Source organism: Sipha flava, unplaced genomic scaffold (assembly GCF_003268045.1).
Source record: "Sipha flava isolate LNK unplaced genomic scaffold, YSA_version1 64_pilon_pilon, whole genome shotgun sequence".
NCBI classification, from domain to species: domain Eukaryota; kingdom Metazoa; phylum Arthropoda; class Insecta; order Hemiptera; family Aphididae; genus Sipha; species Sipha flava.
The window spans coordinates 529,753-556,537 of NW_020273604.1; the positions used below are offsets into that span (position 1 = coordinate 529,753).

Consider the following 26,785-nt stretch of genomic DNA (forward strand, 5'->3'; position numbering starts at 1 on the left):
CACGATCAAACTCGACGTGTCATGCTAATCGCGTTGTGTAATTTTAAGGCACGCATTTACAGTCCGTTTTCAGCCCTAATAAATGGCCTGTTGAAGCAGCCCGACCCACAGTTTCGCTGGCGCTGCGGATCCGCCGCTGTTCACGAGCACGGTTTCGAGAAGCATTGGTGGGGGTATCATGAAAAAAATACCGTACACATTTTCGCACGACAGGAGGCACTCGTTATTTTATTTCGATAACAAAATCATAAGCATACGAATTATGAGATCATATGAAAGGCCCGGACCCCTGGTCAGCTGTCCCTTCTGTCTTGCCCTTCCGCCGGCGATCACGTTGCTGCCATACGTCGCGCGCACCGCAAAGGACCAACGGACCACGTTCATGCGGCCGCAAGACACGACGGCGTCATTATATAGTACGCATATATAAAACTATGTATAACTTACCAACTACTGCGTTTGATTTTCCCTGAGCGAGAAAAAATTTTAAAAAAAAAATATAAAAAATGTAGAACATTTTACGACGAATACTGCTCGGACGAGGCAAAACGTTGCACGATAGGTTTTGCGCCTCCGTTTGCGCTTTTTTTTTTTTTTTTTTGTCACGACCAGCATATTTCGATTACAATAATACTTTTGTCTCTTTTACGAATGTCTTCTTGGAATGGCGACGGTAGTAAAATATATATTTTACGCTTACGCAATACGTCTCGACCGAACTGCTGTCAACGCGTACGCGCGTTTCGTCCTCGAGAGAGTTCGACCGATGTAGTTTTGACGTACTGCACTGCACGGTTTCATATCCAGGTGTTCTCTTTTATTATATTACTCTTGTATTATTCTCTTATTTTTGGTTCGCACACAATTATTGTGAGCTCGCGGCGCGTTGCACGTGAAAATCTCCGTAACCGTGATAATTCCTCCGCGCCCGTAGACGCACCACGAATTCGCTTTTGCAACGATACTGTTGTCTAACAAATCATGTACTTTGAATACGATACCGTATAACTGACGAAAATAAAAACCACCGGAAAACATTTTTGACAATGTTATCGAAATACTTTGGATTTGATTTTCCGATTCAGGAACATTTATTTTTATGCGATTCGAATACAGGCTTTGTAGTACAACATTCTTGTTTTGCGTTTGATCTACAATTATTTTAAAATATATGAAGTATTCACAACGGTAAACAAAATGTTCATTAGGGATAAGCGTGAAATCCGAAGATCTGAATTTTCCGTGCATCCGGATATTCAAATCCGAATTCGAATCAAATTCTTATGAATATAAGATGATACCATGACTGAATGCCCAATTAGTGTATCCTTAATGCGTGACCTTAATTAAATTTATATGAACTCATAAAAATGAGTCACTGAACAGAAAATTTGAATTTAATTATCCGGATGATCCATGAAATCCAGATTAGTGTCCATCACTAATTTTCATACAGTACCGACCTTCGATATGAATCGTTTTTTCGGTTCGTCGCAGTTTTCAATTTCGGACCGTGAGCGCGCTCGCCAAAGAAACCCGCAACGGTGTTTTACTACCGCAACGGTTTTCCTTGTTTTTCTAATCATATGGATCAGCGATCCCCAATTGGACTTTGGAAAGGGCCGAATAATAATTATAAAAATGTCTTGCGCGCCGCATATAAATATAAAGGTTTATAAATTAATTAATTATAATTATAACGTTACATACAATTCATACTTCATAAAAATGATCGAATTTATTAGAACAGAAAATCTATAATAATTATTGAATTCAATCGAAGTAGAGAGTGATAACATAAACAAGGATAAGATAAATAAAATATATTGCATATATCATTACACCGAAACAAAAAAAATATGTATTTTATTTTTATTTACTCTATTTGATTTTGAATTTTAGAATGTAAATTTAGTGCGTGCGGACCACCCCGTGCAGGGTACAAAATGTGTGTGTCTATATATTGCGTGTATATATACACACGAGAGTATCGGCGGGGCCCAGTATTCTTGTTTCTGAGAAAAAATAAAAAATACAAAAAAAATGTATGTATGTATGTAAACTAATCATGAACAGCTTGCGGTACGTTCGGGACGAGTGGTGACCTGCAGTGAAAAATAATTACTGCCGTATTCAGACGGTGTACAAAAGGTTGTCATTCGGGGGCGAGTCCAGGTACATCAGACGGTTTTTTTCTTCCCTTCTTTTCGTCGTTACTACATAATATATCCGTACGTTTACGCCGCACAAATATACACGCGTGAAGGACGACGTTGCGTCGGGCGAGTAAATTATGTTTTCTTTTTTTTTCGTGTCAGGCGCGTTGTTTAACAGTAATATTGACAACGGAAATAATACTATAACATAATATAAATTAATTAATAACATAAATAAACAATACACGATAAGATGGGATAAGGTATAAACATCATTCTACCAAGTGACAAGAAACAGAATAAAATATAATATGATAGTAACCATATTACGGTTGAGTGTTTTGTGGACGCTGTTAGTGGATTTATACTGTTTTGGCCCAGATACGAACCACGTTCATTCCTTGGCTTGTGCCATTCCGGATGTCTTCTGGAGTGCAATTGTGGACGAAAGATGTGCATGTGATGATTGTCTGTTTTTCTCCGCATAAGCACAAGGTGTCCGTGATATTTATCTAACCGCAGTTTTATTAGATTATCTTTCGTTCGTTTTCTACTTCGTATGCGTCAAACCGGCCATGTTTCATTATGACCCGGTGGAAGTTACTCGTTTAGCACCCAGCTAGATGCACTGCTCATCTGAGTTCTCCGTCTAATCGTTATTTCTACTTCAGGACGAGTTGACTCTTGTACATTTCATTGAAACCATCCCCCGGTCTTGAGACGACGGGGCTGCGGAGTTATATCGTACATATGATTTCGCGAGTTCCGATATCGTTTTCGTACTTTACCAGTCCGCTCGCGTGAACCTTCTTATCGTCGGGGGAGTTATTCACTGAACGTAGGTAACGATGTGTTTTTCAACTGTCATTTTTCTCGTCCGATAGGTTTTTCGAATAATTTGTACACAATGCCCACGACAATTCCAAATGTCTGAAACATAATAAACGTGTTAGATTTGGATTATTTAGTTGTTGATGTATATTTTTGAAATACACGGTGTATCAAAAGTCTTCATCCAATTTCAAAAATTTATAATTATATTAAAAATGAAGATATAAGGGTGAAATAAAGTAAAATATATTCTTAAAATAGTCAAGTTTTATTTACTCTCGTTACAAATGTTTAATATAACCTCCACCGGCCGCCCGACATACATCTATGGGTTAATCAAATTCTTCCTAAATGTTGCTGATAATTTCTAGTGTCGCGGCATTGACAGCATCTTTGATTCTGATTTTAAGCTCTTCCAAGTTTGTAGGTAATGGTGGTACATACACTTTATCTTTTATTTAGTCCCATAAAAAAAAAATCACCTTTTGTGAGGTCAAGGGAACGTCTGGCCAGTGATGAACTTCGAACGAAACAGTCGAACATGCTCGATGTTTTCGTCAGAGGTACGAGATCGACCTGAGTGTTTCTGTGCACACAGACAACCACTTTCTTGGAACGTTTGGTGCCAACGTCGAATACTTTGTGCAGTAGGAGCTTCAGTTCCCTAAGTTCTTCGAAAATCACGTTGAACGGTTAATGCCGACTCGCACTTATTGAAACGTAAGACGCAAAACGCTTTTTGTTGCGGAGTCGTCATAATGAAACAAACTAACGGTTCCTAGTTCACTAACCATTGCGGCACTAAATTTATCAACTAGATAACTTAAAATAAACTTAGTTATCTAATCTTTCCATTAATACATCGGTCATTAACCTGTGATTAACCGTTGCCGAACTATATTAGTTCGTAATTGGATGAAGACTTTTGAAACACCGTGTACATGATACGACGCAATCAACAAAATGTTCGCAGGACCATTTTCCATCGAGTGTCGATAATATCACTAGATAATAAAAGGATAAAATAATATCTTGTTACGGGTTGGACATGTAGTCACACGTTCAATTTATCACAGAAATATTATGAGCGCCCAGAGTTCTTGTATAAAATATCCTTTTAACAATTTCCGTTCCTCAAAATGTGCGCCACTGCAGACAAGCGCCTGTAGTGACTGCATGTAAACGCGCCACTACGAAGTACAATAAATATAACATATCATTATGTCCTTCTGTAAATAAGAAATCGAAATAAAGTGTGCTTGAAAATTTTCATTTTTTTACACTTCCCAGGTCGATTTCTAGAAAATCGCGACGAACGTGCGAAAAAACTGCGTGCACTCGTAAATAATATTACGTTTCGAACGAAATCTGATTTGATTATTTTCGTTGTAATCTGGAGAAAAATAATTCCGGGTTATTGACATTTATCACTCATGGTAACTTTTAAGTGCGCGGTGAGATAATTTTCGAAATAACGCCTATTGTTTCCGTCAGATTTTTTTTTTAAACCATTCACAATTTTAATTTCAGAAAATTTAAAATACAATCCGCAATAGTGGTATATTATTCCGGCCGTAAAACCGGAATACAGAAAAAATATTGTCCAGATTTTTTTCGTTTAGACACGTTCAAGTATATAATGGTTTTGATTGATTACACATTTACACTAATATTGTTTTTTCGAAAAAGTTTGTACAGGTGTATTCAAAAAACTTGTTGGCGTCCACCCGTGGACCAGCCGAAGTGGTAACATGGTAATCGTCGTCCAAAGCAATTTCATGTTTCGAATAAAACTGTACAAACAAAGTAAACCAAATTTCGTTCGTGGGCTTTTAGTACGTACGTTATACTTTAAAAAATGTCATATATATATATATGTATGTATATGAATTGTAACAATCATAATTGCGTCTAAAAGAATCACCAGGATTTGTAGAGCAGCCATCATCCGTATATTATTTATGTACAAAAAAATAATACTAAAAAAACACATATCTTAATTCGTCATGACAAATTGAGAGATATGATAGATCACATCCATCATAAACTAGTTTATTATAATCTAAGACCATCTTTTAAGTGGTTTTTGTTTCAAATGTTCGCTAGTCAAAGCTGAATCGTTAATAATTTCATCGGTTCGGATTTACGGCTAGTACGTCTTATTTCATGTGACATGAAATAAAATGAATAATAATAATAACATGAATGCTTCTAATACAGAAATACGGGTAGGATCGAAATAATTTCTCAATCGGTATTATTTGTTATGCATTTAACACGCGAGGGAGACGAACTCGTGGGACGAATGCGAAAAATAAATCTTGCAAACCGGTCGGATTCCTGACGGCTTCTCCTCTTACGTTGGCTCACGACTGTTGGCCTAAACGCTAGCGCCTACAGTTGCGCGAACTACGGCAGTTCGCCGTTCCCGTTTCCGATTGTACACCGTCGAACCAGAGGCTAAAATATATACTTTTTCGTACTGCACACTTAAGGATTTTGTCATTCTACCCTTTCAAATGTTAACAGTAATGAGAAATACAGTTAAAATAGTTGGTATTCTTGATTTTGTTGTTGACACATCTTGGAATTTTAAAAACATGTAAAATAATCGAATAAAAAAATGTAAAATTAAAAACAAACACCATAATATAAAGAACAGGACCACAACATATTGTTTTAATTTCGTACTACACACTTAACATTTCATAGTAAACAAAGTGTGTCATACTGCACACAGTTTTAGTCCCTGCGTCGAACGGAGACGGAATGTGTCGATGCGAGCGGATGGGTCGCTGGCCGAGAATTCCAATGGACAGTAGAAACGCGAGGACCCGGATTTACAGCGATCTTGAAACGATACGTTATAATTACGAAAATATACGGTCATACGATTTTTTTAATTTTATTTCATTTCATCCAAAAAATTAATTACAATTACACGATAACAAAATGTAAACTATTTCGTTAAGGATACATTAACAATAGCTGATACGTAAATCGACTGAGCTCAACTCGTGTCTGGTATACGGAGTTCTTATAAATTATAATTCTTATTATCAAATAGGATACTTATATAATTAAATTAACTTATAAATTAAATTAATTAACTAAATTAATTAATATTATAGGTGCAGTAGATATGAATTTCATGGAACATTGTAAATAAAATATTAATTATAATGCGGCAGTGATTATTGACTAAACGTTAATATAGAATTCTATATCATAGACGTTTGATTATTGTCAATAGCATCAGTGTTGCATAGGTTATATTCGTGTTTAAATTTTGGTCACAATCGCGAGTATTACATAATTATGAATAAATTAACTATTATTGGCACTGCTGTTGTTCGACATGGTTTAGATTAACTGTAAAACTGATGAGTGTGTTAGACAATTGATTCAATGCGGTATGTTAACTGTGTACGAAATTGGTACCGCAAACAGAATATCATATTTTCCGTGCAATATTTGTACAGATAATTGATTACATAGTTAGATATAGCTGAAATCGTTTGTTATTTAAATGTAATTGTTGATTAATTTTGGAATTCGCATTGTTCGAAACCATTAACTGACGCAAACATTATCGACCCGAGTAAAAGTATTTACTTTAGCGTACTATACCGAATAAATACTTATTGTGAGATTTATTCAGACAAGCGTCTGTATTTATTTTCAAATATAATCCATAACCAACTTTAAGAGCCATTGATAAGAAAAATGTTGAAAATACATTTTTGTCGACATTTTTTCTATAACATTTACTCTTCGTTTTGCAAATTTTTATATTGAGTTTTCGAAAAATATGTCTTCTGCATTTGATGGCTGATTTGAAAATCACTTTTTTTTTTACCTATTCAATTTCTTCTCAACGTTAATTTCATTTTATCGGTTGAAATAGAAAAATATTAATCGAATCAATCTAAAGGTTGAATCCTTTATGAATCCGTTTAAGATTGTACGTTTTGCTGTACAACAGATCGAGTGGATTGATTTTCAGAAGATTCAAATTTGTTTCGTTTTATAAACACGGTATTTGTCACGAGTTAATTTTGTTTACTTATCTCGTCGTAGTCTCGTCTTGGTCACTTAATGGTTGCATAAATTGTCATGATATCGCACGATTTGACGTCGTTTGCAGTTTTAACGAGTTGATCTACGGGATTACACGAAAATTATTCGGTTTGTGACTACTTCACGTCGGTGTTTTTTATGAAAAAATTATTAGCTTTATATACGACGAATAAATAATATATATACAATTTTACTGATATATTTTTTTCTTTTCGTTCGTGTTGATTTTTCGAAACGTTATGAACAACACAAGAACATAAAAGTACCTCTTTCGTTCGCCGTGCGAATCGAGTTTATTCATCTTAACAGGCATGTCAGTCACGTAACGTTAACAGTTATTAACAGTACTATTGGTTTGGTACAGTCGTCGAGGAAAAAATGTGCACTATTGGGATCTATACACATAATCGGATCATACCTAACTCGATGTTTGATGTTTATACCAGAAGCGGCTTGATCATGAATTTTGTGGTTCACTGAACCACCAAATATTTTGGGATGGGTGTCATTTTTATAGATGGGTACTTGATCTTGGCATCTGGCAGCGGTAGACAGGGGTGGTTTATGGGGAGGGGGACGCCCTTCCTTGAGCCGTGTAAAAACTAAAAATATGAATGAACAGCTTACTAAAAATCGTTTTTAATTTTGCCGATAATTTTTTGTCAAAACTGTTAATTGTTTACAAAAATGTTTGTCTGTTAATGAAGTTTGAATAAGAAAATTAATTTTTGTTTTAATTTTTATATTGATACCCTATATTTTTATATTATGTCATTGTGGTATAAAGTTTATAGAACTTAAAATTACTTCTCATGTATCAACCAAAAGGAAAAAATAAATGGAATATGTATGCAAAATGTTTTCTCCTCCCCCCCCTTGTGACTTCTCAGGAACCGCCACTAGCGATAGGTTGTATACAATTGGCAATTTAATAATAATTAGGTAAGTTTTTGTACCTTATATGACTTTTTGGTGGGTAGGTGGGTGGTATTAACTATGCTTGAACCACTAGCTGAAAAATGTCAAACCACCTATGGTTTATACCACGATGTCGAATACACTATAATAACTATATTATATTATTACATGGTTTTCACGTTTTGCCTTTTTACACGTTTATGTATTTAAATCATACGAACAGAAAATTACATAAAAAACATAATATTCGGTTGGATACGTGAACAACATCTAAACCCAAACAAAATACGATTACAGAAATTATTGATCGGTTTATTGGAGGAAAAAATAAAAATAAAAACTGCGTACCGTTTTTAAAATATAATAATTTATGTGAACACACGAATGTTTGTACATGGATTTTATATCACATGCGACGAGTATTAAACCACGTAACGATTTCTCATCGTTTTCTATTTGCTCACGAATTTCTAATTCATCTGAACAACGGTCACCGAACAATCGCACTGTACAGACGGTTCGATATTATGCGTCACAAAGAATATCCTATCATTATATTCACATCGGCCGTTGTTGTGTAATAACACAAAATGAAAGAAAAGAAAAACGTTAAAAGAATGAAGAATAGGATAGAAAAGATGGGCGCAAGTGGGATTAGTGTGAAATGGACGGTTCTAGAGCCCTCGTGCCTCACCACTCCGGGGTAATTCATTGCTGTGTTAACAGGGGCGAATCCAGAGTCGGGGAACTGTGAATCAAGCCATTTCAAGAGGCCATTTATTAGAGATGAAACTGAATTAGAAATGAATACCTTGTAAAAAAAAAAAAAACACAATATTGTCATAAAAGTGTATAAGTATATTTATATTACATTTTAGAATTAGTGATACCACCGATAATGACTTATTTACGATTAATAAATATAATCTAATTTTATTAGCGCTACAAACGTACAGAATGAAATATGATTTACTTAACTTTTTATTAAAACGATATCATTTAAAATATTAATTATGAATTGAAAAATTTTAAATTTTGAACGAACAAGGCATTCATTTTTTCTAGTAACTCCGATGGGTCAACTGTCCAAGAGCCCAAATCAAGGTCTAAAAAGAGAAAAAAATTTCCAAAAGGCCAATTTTGTCAACGAATATTAACTGTGGGTCAGCTGACCCTCTGAACCTCACCCCTAGATCCGCCCCTATGTGTTAAACTTTCTCGATCAAAACTATGTCCTCTCTAATCTACCTCAAGTTCCCTACGCCCCAATAATACAATACCCTTTTATCCATGTGCCTCCCTGTTGACCTATCGTAATCTAACCTACCGTACGCTTGTCTACCTTCTCTTATTAAACTTAACTCAAATCCCCCGGCCATACATCACTGATATAAAACCCTCCGCAAAGTGGGCCATTGTGATGGTTTAACAAGGGCCACGACCCCTCCGCTCAGTGAGGTGCCTTAACCGGTATACAATCGTAAGTTATAATGCCACCACCTTGATCCACCCCAATTCCGGTTGATATAATCTGAATATAGCGGAAACCGCGGCCATCTTGACCTATATTATCCACTCCATGTATCGTCCATTTGATTGTTTTAGTTTTAATTTTGTCGAAGACGTGTGATTTCAGAAAATGTGACACTATTGTTATGCAATGCATGAATGTGATACATTTCACAACTAATGAACATAGCAATACGTGTACATGTGATTTTAGAAAGCTTAACGATTTTGTTTTGAAAAACCTAAATGTAATTTAGGTATAGCTTCTAATGGACATAGTAGTATAGTTATACATAGAGTGGATGCATAAGGCCGAAATGCATGTGACAAAATTTCACGTCAGACTTTCTTCTCGTTACCTTATACTGTAGCGGTTCCCAACCTTTTAATATCCGTGCGTACCACTTACACATTTTGAAAAATGTTCACGTACAATTTGACTTGATAGCTTTTTTTTTTTTACAAATCAACAAATAAAATGACAAATTGCACATACGCAATGTATAAACGATAATTGGATACACCCAATATTTTTGCTTAGAGCAATGCAATTTGAATTCTATTTTTTCAATGGATTTTATACTTAACAATAAACTTTTTTATGGTATCTGAACTTAAATCTGTACATAACACTCGCGCATGCACAATGAATTTGTTTTTTTAATAATACAAATTGCATATTTCCGAAAAAAATCGTTTTAAATAAAACAAATTTAACTTTTTCCACGGTTACTCAATTTTTTTTCATGTACCGTCTGAGATCATCTCGCGTATTCCTTGGGGTGTCGTACCTTGAGTTGGGAACCGATGCCTTACCGAATCGAATCGACTATTAAATGCAAATAGTAATCAATATTTTTTACTTTTATCACAGTTCAAACTGTTGCAAGTGATATATTTCAACTAGTGTTGTTAATGCATTTAGTGTTCAACAAGGTGGCCATCTCGATAATCAATAATGCAGCAATAATCCTCCCTAACCCTCCTGTTATACTGATAAGTGTGTTGGACATCATTTAACATCACACAATGCAACACCAGGTTATGCAATCATAACAAAATTTTTTTTTGTAATTTCGCTAAAACCACTCGTCAGGTATTGCAATAATAGGGTTGACGATGGATCGTCTGGTGTAAAACGTTAGACTCTAACGGTTAGAGGTTGTAATTTTTGTAGTATGTAATCCTATTAGTGACTACTAGCTAGATACTTTTAACTTTGTTATTGATAATGTGTTTAAAACTCAATAAGTATGATTTTATGCTAATTATTAGAAAAAAAAATAGTAGGGAAGGATATTTAACCGATTACCAATGGAGATAGAGCGTGATATTAACACTTTCCTCGGGCGTACAAATTCTCAAGTTGCTTCTCCGGATGGGCCACGTGTGTATTCGATTGCTGGCAGTCACCACACGTATGCGTAATACCTGTACGTCTTGTATCAGCAAAATATTACTTATTATCAGCGCGTAGTTCTTTACATTCATGGTCGGTCCGCAACACCGCACTGGATTCAACGTTTTGTTACGAACCATGATTTTACCGTCCCTCGGATGCCGTTCGCACCCAAGCGCGCCCGCAAGATAAAATCTCACCCGGGGCAAGATTAAAATTCTAAGGGCCAAAACAACATGTACCTAAAAATAGATGAGAACAAAATCAAATACCATAGAAATCCGTACTCGGGAGAACTGATAGTTTTAAGCGATACGCAATCACGTGTAAACATAGTAAACTAATAAATACGTTCAAGATTAAACATTTTAGATTATCTAAAAGTATAATACATTTTACTAAACTTCATAAATGGACCTCAGTAAAATCGTGTTACAATCAATATGCGTGGTATTAAATTAACAATGGTTTTGAAACAAAAATTCCCAGTAGAGGAAATGGCCCCTTTGGCCCCCACCCCTGCGGGCGCGCACGTTCGCGCCTATGCGATTTCTCAACGGATTCTATACTCGCGGTCATACCGTACGCGCGCCGCTTTCTTTTCGTCGCGTTTACACCAACCCGCGCGTACGCTGCTCGTAGCGATATTCGTTGGTTAACTATAACAATAATAATTGATCTCGTACAACGAAAATAACGTGTTATAACCTCGCAACACCGTTATCGTAATAATTATAATGATATAATTTTATATTTTTACTCTCCGGTTTCTTAACCTTTTCATCTTTTCGCAACGTGTGCGTACCTACCGTAACACGCGCACGTCGTTATTACCTGTACCGTCTTATCAACACTCTTACCCGGACGCATTACTCGTCGTAAGTGTTATCGATTCGGTACGCGCGCGCGCTCCGCACCGTTTCGCGTCGACGCGTCTGCAAGCGCGCCTCGAACGTCCGATATCCTTTCGAACGCACCGTTCCGACACGTGTACACCGCACAGTTAATAATAAAAAAAATCAACTTTGCGCGTCGTGTGTGTACAGGTGTTGCAAATCGAAACGAAAGAAATCGCACGCGGACACACGAACCGAAAACGTTGGTGTAGAAAAAGAATAATAATAAAAACAACGAAAACCGTGTATCGTCCTTTTAACGCGTGTTGTACCGTCGCGGTCGCGACAATCCGCGAACCCCCCCCCCCCGGCGATGCGCACCTGATTCTTGCAAGAAAACGCATCGCGGTAAATTCGTCTGCGTGCACGTCGTGCGCATATTTTCCCGCGCGGTCACCGGTAAACCAACAGATCCTGATCACCCGGGGATGACTGGCAGGGTGGGTAGGTGACCATACCCACTCGGGCTCTCCAGAAATTTTTTGTTCCGGCCTCAAGCTACGATTGTTCGTGTAACACTAGTCGCTTGTTTGCTAATTTGTAAAACTTATACCCGTCCAGGCTTTCGAGGCCTAAGTCCGCCCTTGCTGACCACCGGGTCATGATCGCGCCCTATCCCGTGGTCATCTATAAACATTATACTTCTCTCCGGTATAGAACTGCAACTAATCTATTAAACGTCGCAACATAATATATATCCATAACGGCCATAGATCTAACACGGCTATAGGTATTGGGTAAGTGTTGCATTGGTGTTCTGTCGTAAAATTAAATTATCCAAAATAAATGTTAACCGTACATTTTTATGAATTTATGTTTATTTTTTGCTTTCTTCACTCCGGTCCGGCAGATTTCAAAGTTCTATAAATCGGCCTTCTAGTTGCCCATCCCTGCCTGTGGCCCGTAGTGCGATAACGATAAACCGTTTTGCGTTGCGCAACATTGCGTTTAAAACCGTTGCTGCGGTATTCGCGACCCGTGATGGACGGATTCGCGCGTTCCGACGTACAATTCGACCGTACTCCGTTTATCGATTAAACTTGCATCGACCAACGCCGCGCTTGCAACACCGTGCGTAAAAACGGTTTTACTAGATTTCCAAAACGAAAAACGCCACGAACGGCAAGCGAACACGTGTCCGTCCGTAAAATATCGGGCGCGATGCTCTTTAATTGTCTATCATCGTCACGGATCGTTGCGGTTCAACTGTGCATGTTCGCCCTAAATCTTTTCGTACCGCAAACCGTGTCGGGTACGTACTCCCTACGCAGTCGCGTTTCTACTGCGCATTTTAGATCATCTGTTTGACGCGACGCATCGAACGTACCGCTCAGTTTCGACGCGTACACTTGGCTGAGTTTCTACTCGTCGAAATAAATAAACAAACGAATAACTATTCGAATTCTAACGGACAGGTTCGCGGCGGCGGCGGCGGTACGTGACCGCAGCGGCGTAAACATTGCCCACATTACGTGCGGTCTTCTCGCCAAAGACCTTGAGGTTCCTTACATAATACAGCACACGTATTGGCACAGATCGACTGCGTACGCTGCACACACGCGGTACGCAATACACTCGTACGGTCACTGGAACCCAGATTTGTTGTTATGTCGTTTTCTTGCGGTGCGCGCGGACGACCTACTATAAACCGCGCGACCCGAGATCGATTTGCGCAATCCGGATGACTAAGACGGGTCACAGTTATTGGTGCGAAAAGTAAACGCGAACCCGTCGTCGGCAGCTTTGTTGCAGCGGTCCGAACGTGCACCGACCGTACACGCGTTTCTGTATTAGAACAATACGCCGACCGGTAATAACACGCGGTTAGGTAAGCAGCGGTCACACTGATTTTCAGAACAGCAAAAACGTAATTTCATATCGTTCTTATGTCGACTGGCAGAAGGCGAATCGAACCCAGCGACGTTTTGGGGATGAGTGGCGAAATGTTGGCTATCACGGGACAACCGACGGTTCGATCGCCCAAACGAACATTTTGTAACAGGACATACGTTTTAAAAATGTCCACACTAACGAAAACTGTGTTCACCAAACGACAATGTGGCGATTGGTCCACACTTCCATCGCCTTTTATAATGTTGATAAAATATGAAATGCATTCGATGCGATAATAATCGTTGTATATTATGGACCTCTTCACGAATATTCTCAGTGACGCCCAGTTATTATAAAATAAATATCTTTAATGTATATGAAAATGGTGTGAAAAATGTATAGTAATTCATCGATTGAGAAAGGCTGTACCGATTTTGTTCAAAAAAAATTCGTTCTATTCATTGCGAAACATTCATTACGTTCATTTTTTTTTTTTTTTTTTTGTGAGATTATTTTATTTTGAATAGGATTAATCATAATTTTAGACAGAGTTATTTACTTGACTGATGTCTCCTATCAGACGATCAAACCTTGGACGAAGGACACGTCGTGCAATAATTAGTTAAAATGTCCGTGATAATCAAACGCAAAAGGCGCGTGCAAAAGCAAATTAATGGATACTTGCCCATATTGCACAGGTCGCGCTGATCAATCACCATTTCAAATTCAACGAAATGTTATTAGGAAAAGACCAGCCACAAATGTAGTGTTGAATTATATTATCGCTGCTTTATCGAATTTCCATGTTTTCCGGACGGTCAGCTGTACGTTGTCAGTTTGTGTGCGTTAGCAAACCGTCTTCGTTATTCGTTTTTACGCCGGAAAACAAAACGAAAAACATTGTTTATCATATCGCTCGTTATTGATTTCGGTTCCATTCAAACACATCACAATGAAATTTGAACTAAATGTGTATGCGTTTTATTATCACTCTGCGGTTGAAGACGTAAAATTGGGTCGAGACGAAGTTCACCGTGTCCGTTAGTATATAAATGTAATCATAATTTTACCTTTGTCACGAAATTATACTGTTTTAAAATTTGTAACAAATTAAATCTTAATATTTACACTGTGTCGTGTAAACAATCAGAATGTCGGGAAATTCGCTTTAATACAATTTGTTTCTCTCCGGCAACAATGAAGTTTGGTCAGCGTACTGTTGTCATGGGATTTTTTAGGATAATACTCACTACGTTAAACTGTTCGTAAAATGTAATCGATCAAATGTCGTTATTGTTGAGAACGGAATAATATTGCGTTGAGAGTGAAATAAAACGTAACGACAACTGTCGCATCAAACGTATTTCATATTATCAACGTTTCGAAAGACGAGAAATAGAAATAGTTACCGAGCCATGTGTTCGTCACCAAGCGAACAACATTTTCATCGGTATCGCACTCCGAGAAATGTTTTTTTTTTTTTACAACCGTTATGCTCGTAAACTTCGTCTGTACCGAGGTGTACGTTAATTATAGATATCTCCGGGAGAACATTTATGTGTGATCGAATGGTTGTCCCGTAACGCACGCACCGCTTAGCTCCGACTGCCATTTATCAATCGACATCGGCCGTTGTTGAATATTCCATAACATTGATACGGGAACCGCGGTGTAGTCCAAATAACCACCGTGGTCCAACAAGCACGTGGCGCGCACGCGGTGGAAAACCGTCGTCGGTTTCGACTTGTGACCACTGAACAAATTTATTCCATGAACCAAAAAATGTGTGAAAGTCGAACGCGACTCGACTCGGAGCTTATAAACGGGTGCGCCGACCGTGTCGCGCGTACAATCTCTTTCGGGCGCGACCGACTACCTGAGCAAAAAATCGTTACGACTTTCGTCTCGAAACCGACCACGTAAGCCGTATCTCGTGTCGAAACCCATCATCGCCGAGACAGCGTCGACGCCGAAAGTTACGATATCGACGCGGTGCTGACCGTTTGTTTCGGTCGTCATTTTTTTCGAGTACATCGACGCGTGCGAAGCATCGCACAAAACTCACCCGAACCTCCTCCGTCTGCTCTCGCATCGTAACAGTTCGCGAATGCGCAAGTACGGTGATCGTTTACGAAATCTAATCTTATTTAAAGATTTAGGTCAAACAAAAACGAAAAATGTTCGAAAAATTTTAAAATAAATATATATATATACCTATATTTATGTTTATGTTTCAAGACGTTTATGCTTATCATTTATTATGAAATAAGAATTCAAAGCGGGCAACCGACATTGTTTCATTGTCTCCTATGACGCTTCGCCCCACCGGTCGCCCACTACGTCGGCGTTCCGGTTATGCAATTCCGGTACACTGGTGCGTCGGACGGGGTTGTTTTCGCACGCTAGTCGTGCCACCGGGCGGCGAACCGTAGTAATGGGGTAAGATCCCCCGGGGGACATCGTTCGAATGCCCAATTATCATAAAACCTACGACTGTTGATGTGCACGCTCGTTGACAACGACTCGTCACGAGTCCGCTCGGTTCGGACGTGTTTTTTACTTTACCACGGACTGCACGTATAACATTATGTTATTATCGTTTTCAATCGCCACTTTTTCGCTCTCTTGTTCAAAACGACCGGTTTTGTATCGAACTTGGTATTACAACGGTAGCCGTTGCTTACCCGAAAGCTAATACATGTAATGGGAACCTACCTACCGCCGCACGCTGCCATCGCATTGTAAAAGATGGTTAAATAAATTACAATTCGACGTACAAGCTACTCTATGGAACACATTTAACGATGATAAACCGTAAACGTTTTAACGCTCGCACGGCGTTATAAATCTAGATCAATATTTTTGGATCATGTGAATAGTGTTTTTGATCTGCCCGGGGTTAGAAGTAAACGATGAAACCGCCTCTGCAGGTCACGATAATGGTGTTTAATTCAACGGAACCTATTCGGAAAGTAATACCAAGCCGAACCGATAATATTTTAATGACAACGCGTTGCAACGGACGGTAACGAGTGGGTAGAGCCCGAGGGTCAGTTTTTCGCTTCCCTCTCCCCTCGAATCTTATTCTCCTTCCACTCTGTATACATCCGCGCACGAGTATTTTTTAAAGCTTTAGATCGACTTGATTTGAAAACTCGAATGATTTTCGATTGCTCGTACTTTCCGTCTTTGCACCACGCGTGACGGTAAATTTTTTTCTGTTTAAGCGTAACAGACGGGTTGTTATCAAGAAAAAAATACTCTACCGTATGAACGTAAAAACAAATATTCGCCAGTCAATCACCACTGACTACCGCCGCAAATCTATGTCGTAGCGTTCTGATTTTTAACGCTGTGATTAATTTGAACAAAATACTATTAAGAGTATGTGCACTGAATTAACCATCCAGACAATTAAATATAACGTATTCCGCGTGCTGTGTAAATTATAAAATGTAACCATTTCGATGTTCGAAATCGAATTCGAAACAATCGTAAAGAAACGTATAATAAGCAATAAACATGAACCCGGCAGTAGGGACGATTATTATCCAACCACAGCTTTTATTTAGCGCAAAACAGAACGAGCGACTGTAGAAAACGTACATTAATTAAACGCGTTTCTGTTTGATTAGATATTTTCATTTTTCGAGCTTGAACTCGAATACCCGTTTCTTCGAATCCACCCGAAAGTGTCCGAACGTCATAAATCTTTACCGAGAACGTAAGTGAAAACCGAAACCGCGTACGCAGTGGGAAACACGCGAAACACGAATCGCCCACCCGCTCGTTAGCGAGTGGTACGTTTGTTAAATTTTTTATTTTTCGAAAACGCGAACCGACGGTGGCGAACACTCGCGGTACACGTGCGCGCTAGTGAACGATGGGGGCGTCGTAGGAGGGAGGGTTCGGGACGAGGAAAAAAAAATATATCAATCGGGAGAGGAATAACGTTATTCCAGCCCTGCCCGGAAAAAATGAATTTTTCACGGCGAACGAGTTCCGCGGAAATCCCGAAAACGGTCGAACGAATCGCGCGCCGAACACGACAAAAATCATACGTTTCTGGACGGGGCGCCGTGGGGAAACGGACGCGCGAACAACGGCCACGAGGTCCGTTCGCGCGTTGCGAGCGGACCGGTAGGGGGGGGGGGGGGGGGACATTGGTCCCCGGTCGAACCTTATGTAATCGCACGTGCACCTCTTGCCGCCGCCGTGTCGCAACCACCAGTCACTCCACCCCGACCACGAAACGCGCACGCACGCGGATGACCCACTGGCTCACATTGGCCGCGCGACAGCACCTCCGGCACGAGCCGCTCGTCGTCTCGCGTTCGCGGCCGTCCACCCGGTGCGCACCGGACGAGACTCCTCGACAACAGTCGTCGTTCGCACGTCGTCACCGGCCGCCGCAGTCGTCATGCGCACCGCAGCAGTTCCCGTAGCGCCGAGCCTGTTGCTGGCCACCGCCATCGTCATCACGGTGAGTGTGCACTTTAGCGATACCGTCGTCGTCCGCGCACTTACGCGCGCCCTTAACATTCGCGTTGGTCCGCGTCCGCCTCGAGTTGGCTGCGGAACGCGTCGCTCGCGCGTACCTTAAACGATCGATTCGATCGTCCGTGATTGTTTTCAGAGGGCGACAGGGCTGATACGATTTAACGTGTACGTTTTACACCCCATGAGTTGTAATCGATAATAGTTCTGTATTTACGTGTACGTTCGCGCTCGTCCTCTACGTCCGAACGGTTATGACCGTTTGTTCTAGACCGTTTTATATAGTCCCCAGACCTCGATACACCATCGATGCAACGGTGCCGCGACTCGTAAATGTTCGAACGCACGTCGGGAACGTGTTATTTTTCCTTTACCGCAAAGTTCGATGAATTCAATGTCGGCACAAACGCATTACGGACGCGTTGATCGTACCTACTCCTATTCCTGTCGGCATAATGTTTCGCAGAGCACAACCATAGCTGTCGACCCGTGTTCGTAACCGAAAACATCAACGTTTCGAGTTCCGGCACTGTTGTACCAGGGGTCGCATTCAAAGAACCTTTCCCCGCCTACGTTATTTCATCCACCACGTTTTCATTATCGTTGCGTCTCGCGGCCCGTACATTCGATCGGTCTATTGTCTCCTGATAGCAGCAAAGTTTACCGCTGCATGGATCCCCTTGTCATGGATACATGCGCTACTCCAACATTTGGTTTTTGCGTGTTCGACAAATGTTTTTTTTTTGTCTTATCAAACGTGAAAGACGTAATAGATTCAATATCGTTCGTACCTCGACGTGCAACTGTGCGAGTATGGACACGGTCGGTCCTCTTTTTGGCCGAAATACACTTTTCTTCGCCTTCGGGCCAATGTCACCCTTCGGTTGATACAGTTTCGTTTAAAATTTGCAATTTTAACAACTGAGCGGGTTTTCGTCGTTGTTTATATGCTGCGTATTGTGAACACAAGTACGCGTGGTCCATTCATGCCTATTGGAAATTGACATCAACAATTTATATTATTATTTACACTAAAAAAATTTTCATCTCCTTCATCATTTCCCACTTACGAATATTAATTAAAAAGTAAATAGTCCAATTTCCATGCAAAAATGATGTACCATATTAGTCTAGTGACGATATTTACACGAAATCCGGACGTGTGAATTGGAAGGGAACACGGGATTTATCAAAATCATAGAATGCTCATTTTTTTTTCACATTTATATGAAGTTATGATTCACGTTAAACGAATCACGTTATTCGAGAAGGGTTGAGAATCTGTACAGTTATGTTCAATGGAGGTGGGTGGGTTAGAATCCTTTCGAATTCTAAAAATAAGGGTAATGGATACTCACATAAATATTTCATCGATGTTTTTAATTGCCGTTTTCTTTTACTCGGATACAACATTTTGAAACAGAAAGACGAATTCTCTAAGGTAACATTTTAATGTTTTTTTTTTTTTGTTCAATTTAATTCCTTTCACATCGTTCGAATTCTCTGTAATTGATAATAAAAATTTTTATATTTTATCGTAAGTACAGTGAATAATAATGATTAATGACTATATTTAATTTCGTTTAAAATACCATTAAATTCATACTTTACCAACTAAATAACCTGAAACTATCAATTCATTGTTATTAATAATCACCACACGCGTTACTTTTACATTACGACGGTGCTAATATTTATTATGAAATTATTATTATGACGTCAGTATGTCATATGAATACGCAAGTACATATTACATTTGACCTTTTAATACTAGATGCGTTAATTATTATTCGTTTTTATTCGAGAATAATCTTAATTGTTACGATATGTAAAGAGAAATCGACGTTATTGGTAAATAATAATAGTTATTGTTCAACAAGGATTGACATCGATTAAAATGCATACGTTAAATCAATACGTCCCAGCATGGAATGTATTTTTAAGATTTTTTTTTTTCGTCTTAAATCTCAAAAATATCATATAATGTATATTATACGTGTGTTCAGAACTGTTTGAATAAACTGTAATGCAGATGATAAAATATTTATCGAAATGTAACAATATCCTAGAGGTTTTTTAAATGGTTATATTTACGTATAAACATTATCTCGCAATATATATTTATAATTTACATTCGTAGTTTGTGAGCGTTAGTACATACACCAATGGTTAATATATTTTCTCGTGTATTAGACGTATACTGTCGATGAGGTTAGTGCCATGAGTAACAGGAACATATGAATAGAAATAATTCTCCATTAGAACGGAGCAATTATTATAATATTAGTAGTTATACGCAATATAATCACGGTTATGATGGCGTGCGAAAAACGTATTACGACCACGGCGTAGTTACGCTTATGAAAAAGATCTTGTTGGCGGTGTGATAAATTAAAAAAAAAAAAACACACACACAATTACAAATTTCAACTACTGCAGACCTTCGACTGCTATATTGTCGGTAACAACTACATTTTGTAATTCTCGACTGAAAAAAAAAAAATGTTCCTGGTATAATAGCATTTGATTTTAGGTTTGGGTTTTGGAGATTCCCGTGAGCTCGAACATTGTTCAATTAAAACGTGAAAAAACCGGTTTTAATTCTCTGCCATACATTGATGCTATTACGCCATAACAGGTTCAAAACACTAAAACCAATATAATTTTTACCGTCTTTTAGTGGTATTTTCAAAAAGCCTTAGGTCAACAACGTTTGCTCATTTGCGTTTCTGCTCAGACTTGAAATAAGTTCAAGCACGTGTATAATATGAATTTGGTGATCAATATTTCTTGCGTGAAATGGGAAATCCAATGACAGCATACATTAAGATAATATCATACTCTACTATAATGTAGTCTTTGATCACTGACTCAAAAGTAAGCCGATTCGGGGATCAATTAGTGTGTTGAAAAAAAATATACCTGAATTCTAAAGGAGAAAAATGATTTTAAAAAATGTATTAAATATTGTGCAGTAAGCAAACAGAGAAGCTGCATATACTAAAAAGTACAAATTTTACGAGTCACAAATTTGTTATCGACGAAAAGAATTAGACAAGTTGTCAATACAAATAAATTAATATCAATAATGAATTAAGTATGCTTATATCATGAAAGCTCAATTAATATTTATTAAAAGTCTTCCTAAAAATATAATGATTTTTTTTACTTTTCTCATTTGATTGAAATAAGTGAAGAAATTCAAAGCGGGAAGCTTTTTTATTTATTATTGTTAACACGTATATTTTAAATAATAGAACTAAAGCTACCAAAAACAAAATCAATTTAAATTGAACAGCTTTATTTTACCCATAAATATTATTTACTTTCAGTGGAATTGATTTTTTCTGTACCGAAAATTATCATATTAATCTTGAATATATTATTATAACGTTTTAATTTTAAAAATCATAATCATGTAAAGTAACCTTAAGTAAAATAATGAAAAATCAACTTATGAAGAACAAAATATAAACTTTTAATGTGAATTGATTAAAAACTGTTTTGTTTATCGTAAATATTTAAAGTTACAAATATGTATTCAGGTATTTACATTTCAATTGATCCCAATTTTTTAAAATAAAGTTTCGTCATATATTTTACGTTTTATATAATTATACAAAAACCGGTTGTTCTTATTATTAATTGTAATTTATGAGTCATAAATTATGAGAAACACAGTAATCCATACATTTATAACAAGACGTGATTATTTCTAAAATATTATTATGGGCGGTGAAATACATTATTTTTACGTAGTCTAACCACGCAAAATATATAAAAATTATTTCAATTTTTCCCTTGACGATTTTATAATTTACTTCGATACTTTGACATCGCAAACAACGATAATATATTTGAATGTTGAACAAAAGTTAAAATCCAGAAGTTTGAGAAATTAAATAATACAAGATGTATTCATACGCGACACGGAATGATAATACTCATATTACGCGTTCTTACGGCGAGCACGCGATTCAGTTCGGTGCAATATTAGTCGAAACAACGTAAGACACAATGTTGTAACGTACGTAGGTCGTAGACGTAAAAGTACTCGCCACGACCGTTAGACGATCGGCGATGTGGTGAAACACGGAAAGTTAAGGTTGAATGGAAAAACGCAGTACGTACGGCCTAGTTTTCTGCAGCGGTTGATTAATTGACGTATACAAACACATGAATTGCCGTTTGATTATCGTGAGGAGAGGGGTGGGACCAATCCTTCGAAACTCGTACCGGGGTGAATAGAATCGCGATTTTGAGCGCGTGGCGAAACCCTTATGTTCCGACGGCCAAGCAACCGCACGCGATTCCGATTACGATGAAACCACGGGAAAATACGTTTTTGATTGCTAACCAATTCACGACGTCACGTAATCGAAACGCAATAGCAAATAAGAGAACGAGTGTTGAAAGGCGATGATTCCAAGGTAAAACAAGAGAACGTGGTGTGTACACGCAGGACTATAGGACGGAAATACGAGTGGTACGAACACGAGTTCGAGACGTCCACATTTAGTGTACGCTATTGTATTGAAATGTATTCAATGCGAAGCGATATGTTGAAAAGTTCGGTGCGAATAATCGTGCCGATCGAGTTATTTGTTCTACCTCTGGCCAAAGTTGGTTTTCCGCGTGTTCACGAGTCTCCGCCAAGAACTTTACACGTGTAATAATGTTTGCACACGTCGTGTTCAGGGGCCACTCTCGTGTGGTTAACACGTAGTGCACAGCTATTTGGTATATTCAGTATTATGTTTAACGAATGTTCCGAGATGTATTTAGAGGGATTAATACACTCTGGTGTGAATTTTTGTAGCCACCCCCTCTCCCACACTCAGAACTTTCGAAAAATATTCCACATAAGCGGTTCTCAAAATGTAAAACTAAAACGAACCGTCTACCGCCGCTAGATCGTAAAATTTGATTTATCGTCAATTGTTCTCAAATTATTGCTGCGCGTTGGAGTAGTTACAACGGTTGTAAAGCGATGATGACGTTCTAGTTGTAGAGTTCGCGATGACTTTCATCTATATTTAGCCTTCGTCCCAAGACATATTTCATAAACTTACGGTTAAGTTAGGTTTTTATTCTTAATTTTTATTCGCACCAAATCGCGTTTATCGATGGAAACATTTTATAGGTTATGGCTGTTACAAAACAACCCGTTACTTTTATTATTATTATTGGATTGTTTTTTACAACCACACGTATATAATATTATCGTCCCGTTACCAGGTGATCGCAACGCAGGCCCGGGGCGGAATCATCTCGCTCATACAGAACAACGTGCTGGGCTCGGCCGTGTTCCACAGGCAACAGTCGTGGCCGTTCGACCCGGCGGTGAGCGCACGTCGTGCCCCCGAGTTCATAGCGCTGCACGGCGACAAATCCGACAAGCTGATCGAACGCATCGGGCTGGGCTTGGACGGACGGCAACAGGAGCGCCGGCAGCAGCAGCTGACCAGGGATTATTTGTACGACCAGCAGCAGCAGCAGCAGAAAAACGTAGCCGGTGTCTACCAATTGCAGCAGTCGCAGGCGTTTGAACTCCCGTCCGGTTTCGCGGGACGATGACCGAGAATCTTATACGTTTTTCCCCAGGATTTCGGAACCGTCCGTCCTGCCGCACCGTACCCGGGAAACGTTCGAATGTAACAGAACATCGCACCCTCTCAAACCACCTCGTAACTGTCGCTCACACCCGAGTTCGCGAATTTCGTCGCAAAGTCGACGTATCGTTTCGGTCCGTCGTGTTCGTATGCGCTACGCCCTCGTACCGATATTAACGTTCCGCAGTTATCCTGCCCAGTGATGTACGTGTATTGTACGACGTGTGTTTGCAAGTCCGTCAACGGTGTTATTCTGTTGAGGTTTAAAGATTGTCCGAATGCCATCTCGACACGAGATATTTCTCGTCCGATTTAATATTGTGTACATATATTTCAGAACATTAAGTTTTTCTACGAATTGTAATTTTAGTTTTAGTTTTCTTAATCGTACGTGGTTTTGATGGTTTGCTTTTTGTCCTGGCTATTTTTCTTTGCAATATTTATTAAAGCGAAAAATCAGAAAAAATGTACAGTAAATAATATTGGTATTAATAAATATTTAACGGTGTACGATCAAAAATGTTTTCATTGTCAAGAGAACTTTTTCACGAATTTGAATATATACAGTATATATAGTATACAATAACACCCGACCACGACACTTTACCCCAAATTTATTTTTAACTAGTTATTTTATAACAATGAATCGAGAAAAATGTCATTTTTTTTAATTAAGTATCTTTTTAACAGGATTGTGTTAAATGAAGGAGTTTGTTTTCAAGTAGAATAAAAGCAGGTGGTCATTGTTATTATCACTTGCCATTATACTTCAACTACCCTTTAACCATTTTGTTTAATTATAAATAGAAAACAATAGAAATTTTAAATAATCATAATTTTATTTTTTATTTTATTTTATAAATGTTTTGTATTAAAAATTTAAGAAATAATATAATCAATACATTTTGGTACTAATAATAAGGATTAAAAGTTGAATGGACGAGATTTAATTGTTTAATCCGATAAACAGGTATGTAATATAAAGGTAATATCGACGTCGAACTTAAAACAAATGCTCGTATGGAACGCACTTGTCGCATCAGTCGTAAAAATATAATACAGAAATATTATATTTAGAATTGACACTGATAAAAATTAACATGACCAGAATAGGGCAACCTTTAAATCAGTCGCCATTTAAAAGAAGAAAATATTAGTGTGACCTTTTTATTAAATAATAAATTATGTGTGAATTTTCAATTGATTTATTTTTTAGTTGTTAACTAGTTTTATTTTTTGGAAAATTCAACTTAAAATTAAATGTTAATATACTTATGTACTCAGATAATATAAATAATTTTTTTTGCAATTATCATATATCACTAAATTATGAATACAAAATCTGAAAGACACACTATAATTTCAAAGTTGAGCATTAACTAATTAAGAAGTGAGGTCTTTTTCTACATTTTTTAACTTAAATAGTCAGTTGTCTTCTAATTAACTTAATAACTATACTAATAAAATAATCAGTGATATATTACACTTGTCCAGTTAATTTGAAAATAAGAAAAATACAAGTTAAAATCATGTTTCGGATAGTTGAATCACTTTAGTGTGTAATAAAAAATAATAGAATATGATACATTTTTAATAAAATATTTAGTAATTATTTAAAAAAAAAAACGAAAAAAATTATGTTACACTATCACCATGTACAATATAAGAAAACAAATTAATTAACAACAAATGTCAATTGATAAGATTTTTCCTTTTTTAAAACAGCGGAATCGATAATGATGATACCAATAAGTGTCCACGACCTGATATAAAACAGGAATAGTAGTAAAATAACGTTTGCGGTGAAAAAATTTCGACGGGCTCACGTCTGATACACATACTGATGATGAAATTCAGCATCGTCCTGTTCGCTTCGTTCATTCGATGACCTACTAAAACGATTTTGATCGATGTGTTCATGCAGTAAAGTGTGTGCTCACATTGAAAAAAATCACGTACTCGTGAGTCATTGCACAGAAACTAGAAATCATTGGCGCGCTACGTGCATGGACGAGCAAAAAAAAAAAAAACAAATCCGAAACGTCGCGACTCGGAATTCAACGGGCCATAACGGTGGCGTCAATGTACGTAAATAAACAACGACGACGTGAAATATCCTTCGTAGGCGTATCATATCCGAAACGGGACATTTTGTTGAGTATTCAACGAATTACATTTTGGCGCAATCTTACCATCAGCCTGTGCGCATAACGGAACGCACACATTACGGAGTCGGGCAAATAATTAAAATAAAAAAATCGAGTACTTTTATAATATCTGTGTTTTAGAGTATATTTTTTTATATTAATTATTTACTATCGTCTTGCATTAATATGATTGTCGTTCGTCCGGGGTGTTAAACAAAGGTCTCGAATGCCAAAGCTTACTTTTCAACGGTCAAACATGTGTTCGAGTGTTTTATTCGATATCATTGTATTAAGAATGTATCATCATACAAGTGTTTACATTTAAATCAGAGTGACAATAAATAATCAATGTGAATAAATCGCTCGTCCTCGTCGATAATACAGCTATATTCTTTGGTAAAATCGTTAAATATTTTTCTCGTTTTCATGCGTACTCGTTACGAACGCTGGGTTTTATTTCTTCAGAAAAATGATTTTATTTCGATATATTACAATCCATACAGTTTGTGCAGTAAACAATAGTTATAATTTACGGACAGTTGAATGAGTTTATACGCGCACCACGAGGAGGAATCACGCACTCGCGATGTCTCTTAAGATAATTAAGTATTTAGTATTAAGTTGGTAATTCGTTGATCAGTTGGTTGGGATTATCTGCCAGTTTGGTGTGGAAGCGTTTATAATAGAGAACAGTAGTCCCGTTGATTGACGAGCGTATGGATATCGCATCTCATGTTTCGTCAGCACTGCCCACAGTTTTACCCAACAGCAAAGTATCGCGACTGTTGGCCAAATGTATAACCATAATATTTGTTACCAGTTATAGGGAGAGGTGATTTAGGTTCGTATGCAGGTCGTACGTGGTAATAATTACAATTCATCAACATTTCAAATGAATCGGTAGTTT

General features: G+C 37.8%; 2 protein-coding genes across 4 annotated transcripts in view; one reads left to right on the forward strand and one right to left on the reverse strand.

Annotated features, from left to right (window-relative positions):
* Positions 1–2,739: 2,739 nt before the first annotated feature.
* Positions 2,740–26,785, reverse strand: part of LOC112691602 — a 63,913-nt gene continuing 39,867 nt past the window's right edge. For all 3 annotated transcript variants that reach the window (XM_025565913.1, XM_025565914.1, XM_025565912.1), the window contains exon 5: positions 2,740–3,086. In XM_025565913.1, coding sequence (XP_025421698.1) covers positions 2,986–3,086 — 101 coding nt within the window. In that variant the 3' untranslated portion in view covers positions 2,740–2,985. The remainder of the gene's footprint in view (positions 3,087–26,785) is intronic.
* On the forward strand, positions 17,902–24,504 carry LOC112691600. The gene is made up of 2 exons (XM_025565910.1): positions 17,902–18,105; positions 23,358–24,504. The coding sequence occupies exons 1-2, from the start codon at positions 18,043–18,045 to the stop codon at positions 23,694–23,696; spliced, it is 402 nt and encodes a 133-aa protein (XP_025421695.1). The 5' UTR covers positions 17,902–18,042; the 3' UTR covers positions 23,697–24,504.

Bases quoted from the DNA above. Each gene is read 5' to 3' on its own strand.
- LOC112691600 (XM_025565910.1), top strand. From the start codon at position 18,043: ATGCGCACCGCAGCAGTTCCCGTAGCGCCGAGCCTGTTGCTGGCCACC. The intron at 18,106-23,357 runs GTGAGTGTGCAC...TCCCGTTACCAG, and splicing joins CCACCGCCATCGTCATCACG to GTGATCGCAACGCAGGCCCG.